The 11,223-nt window shown below is 39.2% G+C and overlaps 1 protein-coding gene across 2 annotated transcripts; it reads right to left on the bottom strand.

The window, feature by feature from the left end:
• Positions 1-1,208: 1,208 nt before the first annotated feature.
• Positions 1,209-10,929, bottom strand: LOC119375950 (calcium uptake protein 1, mitochondrial-like). Of its 2 annotated transcripts, XM_037645967.2 has the most exons (5): positions 10,756-10,929; positions 7,500-7,662; positions 5,624-5,661; positions 5,423-5,467; positions 1,209-1,309 (listed from the first exon to the last, which is right to left on the bottom strand). In XM_037645967.2, exons 1-5 carry the CDS (start codon positions 10,786-10,788, stop codon positions 1,244-1,246), a joined length of 345 nt encoding a protein of 114 aa, XP_037501895.1. In that variant the 5' UTR covers positions 10,789-10,929; the 3' UTR covers positions 1,209-1,243. The 2 variants fall into 2 exon arrangements, with proteins under 2 accessions (XP_037501895.1, XP_049267285.1); XM_049411328.1 differs by lacking the exon at positions 5,423-5,467 and having other exon boundaries at positions 10,756-10,898.
• Between the last annotated feature and the right edge of the window lie 294 nt (positions 10,930-11,223).

Here is an 11,223-nt window from a genome sequence, read left to right as displayed (position 1 = left end):
AGCGCATATAGTCTGCATTACATGCCTTTAAACTTAAAAAAAATCGTGATGCAGTTATATCTACATTTCACCTTGAAGTGAGGCTTCGCGACAGCCGCAACTTCCCCTAGATAGACTCTTTCACGGCATAGCAGACCCATGCAGCAATGAAATCACCTCTTCAGGGGTTTACAATTGGTAAAATACCTACGTCTATTCGTTCGTTTCGAATACTCTGGAATATCGAAGATTTAAAACCCACGTCGAAGTGAATTTGAATACTGTAGTATTCGTTGGAATATTCTAAGCACTCTAATATTTGCCTATGCCTAAATAAAATGCTTTCAAAGAATTCGTACAAAGGGAAAGCGTTCCTAACCTACACACAATCCTACAAAAAAAAAAGAAGAAAGAAAAGAAAAAAAAACATGATACATTTATTTCTGGTTAATTTGATATTGATTAAAGCACTGATACTAGCAGCACACAAATGAGGAGCATCGTTAGTACAATGTAAAATAATGTATGGCAGCATGAAGTATTCAAAGCACATGTACAGAAGTTACTTCAGCCTAACATACATGAGAGGTGCTCACAAATATTATTCTATACATAAACACTGTTTTGCACTTCCAAAACTAGGTATATCTTGTACTATGTGACAATATTAGTAAAAGAATGAAAATTTGAAAAGCCTTAATGATGTTTCTTTAATATTCACCTCCTACTAATTGACAAGTTTGAGGTATGTTAAGTTCTAGTCGTATGCTAGTCTAGTCCTAGTTCCAGTTCTAGTCTTTTGATTGTATTGTTACTTTTATTCATATCAATAATAACACAGATAATGCCTTTTTTGCTCAATGTAAAAAGCATGTAGCTCAAAATGAAATATTGAGGCTTCACTTGGCCACCGTGGCCAGAAATTGAACATGTGTCCTCAAGCATGGAAGAACAGCACCTTAGCAACTACGCTACAACGGAGGGTCACGTGCATTCCAAATTCAATTGAAAAAACAGTTAGTGTTAATCTTAACTTCCATTACATGCACCACAGTCTCACAGAGCTTGATTAATGCTATTACTATGCACATCAGGTTTATAAGGCCTAAAAACTCCGACAACCGCTCAATGTCATGGCACACACAGTCTCCCCCACCATGCCCAGAGGGCACCACCTTTTCGCTCATCAGGGATGGATGTCCTCACGTGCAGAAGGGCCTCACCTGACAGTATGGTGAGCAGGAAAATGTAATCCGAAAGCTGATCAAGCCAGACGAACTCGCTTGTAAAAAATGCTGTCTTCGCTTAGTCCTGAAAATACTTTCTCATCCTGCAACAAATGGTGAAATACATGTAACACTTCCATAATGCCGAGTCCTTGAAATCCCTAAATAGCTTGGGGGGCTAAATGCAGATGTGAGCAGAATATGTTGACTGCTTACAAATAATCCGGAATTCTGTTCTGCATTTATTTACATTAGAAAAATGATGCACTAACAGAGGTCAGACATTATTAGACACCTTAACTAAGGAATTTTAGAAATAGAGGACCCAAAGTCAGTTGATACCATAGAACAGCTGCACAAAGGAATCCAAAAATAGCACAAAAGAATGCAAAAGGTGCATAAAGGGCATTTCAGTTTTTTGGGCATGCAAAGCTACTTGGCAATGCTATTTTTAGAACTCCCTAATATAATTCTGCATGCAAGGTATGCATTTGTCAAAATTATACAGGGCACCGATGAGACCAAAGCAACCATTACGCTATATGTTAAGTCTCTCAATGAACTTACTTGTACCCCTAAAGATGTCAAATATGAAGATAAATTCTAACTTTGCCATGTCTATACCTGGGCCAAACTGTGCTGATGACGAAGATGGTGATGTTGAGCATGACAGCAGGTTCAAGAGAACAAAAAAATCTTACGCAGCCTGGATCTGCTCTTGGAAAACACCACTTCTCATAATTAAAGGTACTCTCTATCCATCTGTTTTATGTGCAGCTTTGGAGTGTTTGCAAGGCTGCATGATGTCCACTATACAACCAGGAATGATGTAGGCAAAATAATGAAGTAATCTGTTTGCTTGATAAGTTCAAATTACATGGTTTGACAAGTCTCGACACTAAGTCTTGTGACACAACCCTAAGTTTTGTGAATATAGTAAAAATAAGCTACAAGCAGGCAATACCTTGGTATTGAAGTGCCACCTTACCGGCAAGGATTTTACTGAGCTTTACACTCTCACCCCAGTTGAACAACCAAGTTCCTCACTACTGGAAGGCTGTTTAAAGCCATTTCATACCATTGTCGTGATGGGAATGGCCAAGAGTGTTTTGGAGCAGACTTTGTAGCATAAAAAAAACGTGTTTTGTAGCAGCTGCACTCAGTTTTGCAGTATGTTGTCAAGACAAAAAATAAAAAATAGAGTATAAATTTAAATTAAGTTTTTACAGGGGCGGAAGGCACCCAAAACAAGAGAGTTCCTTCGGGAGAGGCAGGGAGGTGGGGAACTTATGCGTTGTGTTTTGACTATGTTTGCTCTTGAGGGGGCAAGGGGGGGGGGGGCAAGCAAAAATTTTGGAGGGGCTGCCGCCCCCCAGTGCCCCCACTGGTGATGCTTCTGGTATACATACTACCTATCACACTCCCACAAACATAAATTATGGCTTTATAGACACAAAACTTGCTTCATAATAAAGAGGAATAACAGAAAGCATTCTGCTATGTAGACAGTAGTAGATGACAGCACACTGGAACAACAATTTAGACAAACAGCAGACTCCTGAATACTAATCACCCAGCATAAAATTTTGCAGCCATAATACAGCATCAAGCAATCCTTCCTTATACTGCTGGGCAATAGAATAAGGAACATATCAACCAGCAGACTGTGGATCAACAGGCACAAACCTGAGCTGTTCTCATGAATATTCGAGAAGAGAGTTTCCGTGGAAAAACCATGGATGCTGTGCCTAAGTGGTTGCCCAAACTTTTAAAATTTAAATATTCTATAAAGATACTCTATCTCCAAGTGGAAAATTAGCTTCATGAATGCCACTAACGAATTCAACAGTTGTAAAAACATTTAAACAGGCAACGACTCTCTGGACACCCTGGGTACGTCAACAATCCTTAAAAAACTTTTTAATAATGTAAGTTTCCCATTATTTTCCCCATAATTATTTTCCCTTAGTTTCAGTACACCAGAGACACCATTTATATAATTATTGTTTTGCAATTAGCCGAAAGTAAATTTTGCACTGTACAGAATCTTACATGAAGAACAAACATGTACACGCAGTCACGCTTCTCAAGCTTACAGAGATCATTATATGCTGCCACTGTAGTTAAGAATGCACTGCTCCAATGTTTTAGACAAGTGTGATAGCATGCTATCTGGTGTTCGACGTCAAACAGCAGGCACTGGCAGTTCCGAAGAGAGTGAGCACAGGCCTCTGTATGAAAAGAGGGCACCTGATAAAATGGCAACTTCGTGCTCCGCTTTTAAACTCTCTTTGCGGCACCTAACCACAAGATTTGGCTGAGCTGTTCATAGCAGTGTCTGATTTCCGCAGGATGTGTTCTTTCACCAAGCCCGTGGGGTGGCTCATGACCCCTTTAAGTACAGAGAGCCAGAAACGAAGTATACTCAACAACCAATTGGGTAAAATCATCTTAAACACAAAATGGATTCATACAGCCAATGAATAAGTGAATATGGAATGCAAGCAAGTTAGTGATAAGAGAGGTACATCTGTTACAATCTAAGAAAGCATTAAGACAGACTAATATCTAAAATGCACTAAGGAAGACCACAATGCATTCAAGCAGGCAAGACACGAGGCACTAAAGAGTGATGGGCAGTTAACCGCAAGTTACACCAACTGACACAATAGACTGCGCACAATGACATCTGCTTTTAGTCCCTAAAGTGCTCTCTCATTTGACAATAAGTTGCCATTAATGTTTGCTTTTCAGAAGTGCAGTGCAGTAATGATGAACTACTTAAATCTGATGAATAATGATGAACTACTGCCCATCTAAAAAAATCAGCGATTTCACAATGAAGTGTTCAACTATGCAGGCACTGTCCAAGCAAGTCTGCAAAAAGATGAATGTGTGTTACATAAGGATACCACTTAATTGAGCTGAAAGTTTAAGTTCTGAGGTTTTACATACCGAAACCACTATATGAATATGAAGCGCATAGTGGGCATACTAGATTAATTTTGATCACCTGGGGTTCTTTAAAGTACACATAAATCTAAATACATGGGTATAGTGCTGCAAGTGACAAGACCTACCAATACTCACAAGCAATGGATGTGTCCTTAATGATTGGCGAAATACGATAGTCAATGTACTGCCCAATGTTACGTAATTTATGTATTCAGTGGCTTTACTGTATATGTAAATACAGTCAACCTTTCTAGGCATGGCAAGTACTATGCATGCTCAATTTGACGTCTTCACGGGAAGAGCGAAAGTTTAGTTTTTTTTTTTGTGAATCCTGTGCGTAAAAATGTTTTTACCCTAATAGAAAACAGTAGGTAATGAATGCAAGCAACTATCTATGTGCATTCATAAACATAGTGTGTATTGTGAGGTTTTTCTTTATGGAATTGCAGTTAAGTCCCCCATAGTATTAATATTGTTTAGTACGACATGGACACAGTAGAGCAAATGTACAAGTTGGAATGAAAAGATAAAAATATAAATCCACTCAAACAATAAGGGAAACCGATTGAGCAGCCCAATTTTGGTTAGTCACAGCCGAATGAAGCTCATAAAAAAAAATGTCTCGTCTTATGCCTATAACCCCATTTACCGAAAGAGGTACACGTGCATGCATTATTATTTCTCTAAATAAAGCTCGACACCTACACCTGAACTTGTCATGACAGAAAAGAGTCACAGAATTCAACCACAACCTGTGGCCAAACAGAAACAGCTAGAAAAGGAAATAGGAGGATGACAGTGGGCAGAAAATGAGCAGAATGAGGATGCACCTAGACTTTCACCATACTTTTTTTTTTTTCGTACAGAAACACCTGGTATAGTCCATATTCCAAATGGCTAGTAATTGCTATTAGGCAAATTTCATGCATAATCCAACTGTAGGAGAGTTATTTCAAGGTTAATATTGAGTGGACACTCTCAAGTGAGAGCAAGTAATTTCCTTTTTTTTCCAAATCTCTTTCATGCTTGTATGACCTTGAGTCATCTAGTGCTCATGTCAGCCTTACATTGGCTAGTCACTAGTTGCCTAGAACAAAGACCAATCAAAGATGTTTCTTGAAATCTAACTACATTCTAGACATAGCTCACATGGACAGAAAAATGTAACTGCCAAGTCAGTACCTCACAAAGCAGTCAGTACCCATCACAGGCTATAGAGAGAGCAGACAGGAAGGAATGGGAAAGGAAGATGGCACACACACCATGTCAGCAGACACCTTGTAACCGTTCCCAGAAGCATTATCGGTCTAAGCAGCAAGCAAAGAGAAAAGAACAAGAATGGTTAGTGAAAGCACCATCCACCGAGTTATTCAGCTAAAGCAAATACAGAGCTGTCAGGGGAAAGGCCACAAGCAAGGGCACAAACTGTCATCTAAGTTGCAGCCTTCTTGGAAGCTACTTACACGTATGTCAATTCTCTTGTACTGGTCAAGTCCATAGCCTATGAGGTGACAAAAAGCACAAGATGAAAAAGCAAGGAAGCAAAAGAACAAAAATACTGCTGACATTTTTGTAACGCCTGGCTCTCTCTTGCGTTACGAAAAATTTGGAATATAAAAGCTGTGATGGTGACAAATATTGTGACCACATTACAATGGCTGACACAACAACTGGAGAGTTGTGCCTGGTTGCACTTGAAGTACTCAAGCATACACAGCGATTCTCACACATCAGTATAAACAAGCAATGTTTTACTCAAACGTAAAAAAATTATGGAATCGCCAGAGAATTTGACTAAGTATGTGTGAGCAGTGGAGTGCAGTCCAAGGGTTGCACTCTCAGGCAGCCACATGGGCAACGACATATATGGCGTGATCATACATGTGCGCAGTGCTGGGTGCTGGCGTTATGTATTACTTTTTGAAACCAATTAAAAATGTTTAAATCCCCCCCTTGTAAATGTGTTCGCCCAAACTGCATCTGGCCCTGAGTGGACCAGATCGAATCCGGTCGAGCAGACACCTGTCAGATCTCATCAGCCCCGGTGAGACACGATGCAACCCAAAATGAGTGTCATCAGATGCATCGGAACCTTATCAGTCCTGATCGGACCCCATCAACCTTACTGAACTCGATCCAAGCAGACAATTTTTGCAATTATGTTTATCAGTGACTAAGTGGCAACTAATTATTTAATTAATGAGTTATCCTGATTATTTTACATTATCCCATCACTTTCCAACCCACAAATTTTTCAAGTTATAATTAGTGATTAATTATCAAGTAATTACTTATCTTGAATAATGTTTCACTTTTAGAGTTATCTTCATTACATCCAGAACATACTTGCCCATCTATTGTCCATTTGTACACACCCCTATACTTTGGTTTCAACATGCACCACGTTATGGACACGGTATTGCTCTGACTTTGCCGGAGAAGTAGCCAAGCAGTGCCTAAGAATTAAAAGCAAGGAATTTCTAAGGTAGCGGAGATTAAAAATTCTAGAAAGGCTGAAAACATTATGATGGAATTACAAGGGGCATTTATAAAGTTTGCTTTATTGGTACCATAAATTTGGCAAGGGTTGACTTCTGGCCTTGTTGGTACGACATATCTGAAGTGCTTAGCGCAGAATTATCAAGACGAGACAAGAAGCAGCCTCGTTGTAGACACGCATGGTGGTACATGTTCTCCCTTCTTGTCCCGTCTTGATAATTCTGCCCTAAACACTTCAGATACCACATAACTTTGGATTAGGCACAAAGGATAGGCATCAAAATGGGTGCACATCCCTCTAGTTTCAGCGGACTACAAAAATTATGCTCTATATAGCACTGCAGAACACCACCGATGCATCAAAACAAGCACGGCAGCATCCATGAAGAAAGGCAGTTGAAGGACGAGCAGCGATACACTTGCTGCATTTCAAGAGATCATGCCAAAGAGATTCATGGCAAGCTGGTGGCAGTGCATGGCTACATCACCATCAGCTTGACTTTATATGATCGATAAACTTCAGCACAACACCAAACCACTATAGTCATAGTGTGAAAGAAAATCCTCCAGCAAGCAAAAAGGTATTACTAAACAAAAAGATCAGATGCCATCTAATGCTAGTAACAGTGTACATGCACACTAAATCAATAAACAATTAGCTAACACACATCCATGAAAGTTATCTTTCTGGACAGCAGCAGAGAAAAAAAAAACAATGCCTAACCGTACACTATCACAATCAGCACACCAGGAGGTGTGGCAGATGTAGCTAATACCCTGCTCAATGCTGGTCTCGTCATAGAAGTTGGCTGCAACAGGACCTTAAACAAACTTTCTCACCTTCAGGCTGTTTAGTGCCAGGGGTTATTGAACGAAGGAAGTCTTGGGGTGACATGAAAATTTCGGAGTCGCCAGCCTCGTTGTAGACACGCATGGTGGCAAAGTAACGAAATATTTTGTCTGGAGTGGAGTAAGCTCTAATACGGTTCTCATACTCAATAATCTGCAGTAGGAAAAAACAGTAAAGAGAACAAGTTAAAGGACAAGGACCTACTCTTGCAGAAAGCCCCCAATTCTCAATGTAATGGTCATCCACATGTTTAAGACACTATGAATATAGATTAATTTAGCAGATAAAGAGGAGGAGTTTCTACATTACAGTAACAGTCCAAACAAAATAGAAGTTCAAAGAAAGATGGAGGCTTGAAGTGATGAGAAATTGTTGAACAAGGAATCCAGCGACATTCCTTTTTTGACAATTTATCATTACTGTAACAGGGAAGCTAGAGGGCAAGTAATAGTCTCAGGTCAGCATGAACACAGTAAAAAATAAATCAGAACTCCATGTTTAGCTGGCTCACATGTACAATGTAGTGCGATCTAACACGTTGAGATAGAAAAAGAAAATGGAGTGTGAATATTTCAGTTTGTGTTAAAATGCCATGCTGGCACCACAGTAGCTTAGCGTTTACAAAGCATCTGAACTCTTCGCAAGCAGTCTTAATTTACCTTCACCGTTGAATGAATGAATGAATGAATGAGTGAATGAATGAATGAATGAAGCTTTATTCCATACTTCAAAAGGAAAGGGGATGGCAGGCAAAAAACTACTTTTTTTCTGCACTCCTATCATAATGTGTATCCCAACCAGTCTAATAAAGTGCAATTTAAATGTCTTGTTCCAAACAATCATGCCAAGGACTTCTCCTATTACTAATTCATTGCAAAAAAATGAATGTGAATTGAGTTAATTACTTGTCAATGTGTGTCACCCAACAAAACTTTGAAGAAAGAAGTACAGTGGCCTCTTAGACATGAACTGTCTCAATAAGTGTAGGTTTATTAAACAACTTATCAACTTTGAAAGTAAAAATGCATAAGGAAATTCCTAAATTTGAAAAAAAAAAAACTAATATAACAGCAAATGTATTTTTAAAAACTTATGCCACATTTATAAATATCATTGTATTTCTCAAGCAGAATAAACACCAAACATGCAAAATAATATGAACAGAATAGCCTATTACTATACAGCAAAAAATAAGCTAAGAATATTGTATAAAGATACATCAGTTTCACAGAGTGCACACTACTGTCATCAATGGAGATATGCAGGCCCATATTCCATACATTTTTCCTATTAATATTCTTATCGTTTCGTATCAATGACTAGCTGAATATGTATAAATAATGTGAAACTTTACTTAGAGTGAAGTACTTTTTCCTGGTTTTAAGGTAGTTATAGAAGCTGAATAACAGTACTTTTACCCAATTCTATTCTGACAGGAATATGAGACAGCAAAATTTGTGCTTTGTAGAAATGTTTTAAAAGCTGCCTGGTCAAGGTGAGCGATAAGGGAATTATGGAGGAGGTATCTCTTCTTCAAACCTGCATATGAAAGTCAAACAGAAATCTTCAAACGCCCAAAGCACTAATATAAAATAGTGAAATAGTGACCAGCAATAACCATACAATGAGCAAAAAGCTGGCTTAGTGCACAGTTAAAAATTCACTGTAATGCTTACTGCACATGGTGGATTTGTACACATCTTAACTGCCACCAATGTAAGAAAACTAGGAGAAGCATTACTTTATAGGGTGGGCGGCAAAAATAAAAACTTTAGCCAAGAAGCTGACAAAGACTAGCTTTGTTCCTGGGAACATGAACCCAACAGAGAATAATGCTTTTATTAGGAACCAGGTAAATAATAACATGTTAATATTCCTCACATCCCCTTCCTGCAGCTGACAAGGATGACGACATTTTTCTATACAGTCACTATCAATAAAATAAAGCGGAATGTTACATAAAATATAGGTACATTAAAAACAAACTATTTAGTAATGTGCACTTTTATATCACTTTTATATTTTATATAGACTTACAAAGAGGGTTCAACTTAAATTGAGGACGACGCAGAGAGCGATGGAAAGGAAAATGATAGGTGTAACCTTAAGAGACAGGAAGAGCAGAGTGGGTCAGGGAACAAACGGGGGTTAAGGATATCATAGTTGAAATTAAGAAGAAGAAATGGATATGGGCCGGCCACGTAGCACGTCGGCAGGATAACCGGTGGTCATTAAGGGTAACTGACTGGATTCCAAGAGAGGGCAAACGCGTGAGGGGAAGACAGAAAATTAGGTGGGTAGATGAGATTAAGAAGTTTGCAGGTATAACGTGGCAACAGAAAGCACAGGACCGGGTTGATTGGCGGAACATGGGAGAGGCCTTTGCCCTGCAGTGGGCGTAGACAGGCTGATGATGATGATGACTATTTTATATAATTGACAAAACACAAGAAAATGACAAAACACAATGTATATTCATGAATAGATAGATAAAGGACAGCAAAGGTTGGTAGGTCAACCAGACAAGTATTCAGTTCACTACCCCACAATGGGTGCAATGAAACAAGGACTAGAAAAGGGAAAAAGAAGGAGAAAGTGAGCTCTGCACCGGCCCACAAGGACCAGAAGTGCTACAATTGGTCACTTGGGCCAATGTTTCTCTGACATATGGGACTTCAGCCTTCTGGCATTTGACTTGAAGACTGTGGCCTTTCCAACTTCATTGCAAAAAGAGACCGGTCAGAGAGTCATGGCGATCAGTGAAAATTTTAAGCACTGCATTAAGAGCATCCAGCACTTGTAGAGCACAGTCATGGTGCATATTGCTTGGAAAAAAGAATCTGACATCACCACCAATGCAAGTTTCCCAACAGGCACTGTGCCATCAAGGGAATGATGGTAGACATCCCTGCAAGGCATATGTTGGCTGGCATTGAGCGAGGCTTGGCCTAAAATGTGGATGTGGCTACGCAAATAAACCTTTTTCAAAATAATATCTTCACAAGAGGTTTCAGTCACAGGTATAACATCTTTTGATGAATCTTACTCGCCCACAGTGTCTATTCAAGCAGTAGAAAGAGATTATGACAAGGTCTCTGTCACAAAGTGAGCAGAGACCTTGTCATCTGTCCTTTCTTTAGCGGCCTGATGATGCCCGATACCTTTAATCTAAATGTACATCAAGCAGAAGTCCTCATAACTAAATAAAACATGTTACTGTATAACATTAAAGAAGAAAACACAGACCTTTACGTGCTGCTTGAGTAGGAAATTAACCATTCTGATAGACAGAACACTGCAAGTCAGATGGGGTTCCAAGGTCCCTGGCTCTATGATGCCAATCCAAATCCAACATATCAAGGCCTTCCCATGCACATAACAGCGTCACAGCAAAATGTTTCTCTCTAGGTTACTGTAAGAAACTTGATGTGTAAATCTAGACACAAATGAATCTCATATTTCATACTGTGTCAATGGCGTCATCAACCTGTGGCAGCGAGACAAGTGGGGTACGGTATGCTTATTAAAGTAGTAACACTATTAGGGGTGAAGCTCTTTAGGGTGTGGGTCGTTCCCTCCTCTGTAGTAGTATGTATGTAGCCAGCTCTAGTTTAATGAATGGCTCACTAGATGGCGTTTCATGTATTTCTTAAAGCTCTAGTTTAATGAATTGCTCACTAGATGGCGTTTCATGTATTTCTTAGAGTTGCTGTT

The sequence above is a fragment of the Rhipicephalus sanguineus genome, unplaced genomic scaffold (assembly GCF_013339695.2).
Source record: "Rhipicephalus sanguineus isolate Rsan-2018 unplaced genomic scaffold, BIME_Rsan_1.4 Seq10377, whole genome shotgun sequence".
Taxonomy (NCBI): Eukaryota; Metazoa; Arthropoda; class Arachnida; order Ixodida; family Ixodidae; genus Rhipicephalus; species Rhipicephalus sanguineus.
Note: the sequence above shows the minus strand (reverse complement) of the source record. Positions and strands in the feature narration are given on the sequence as shown.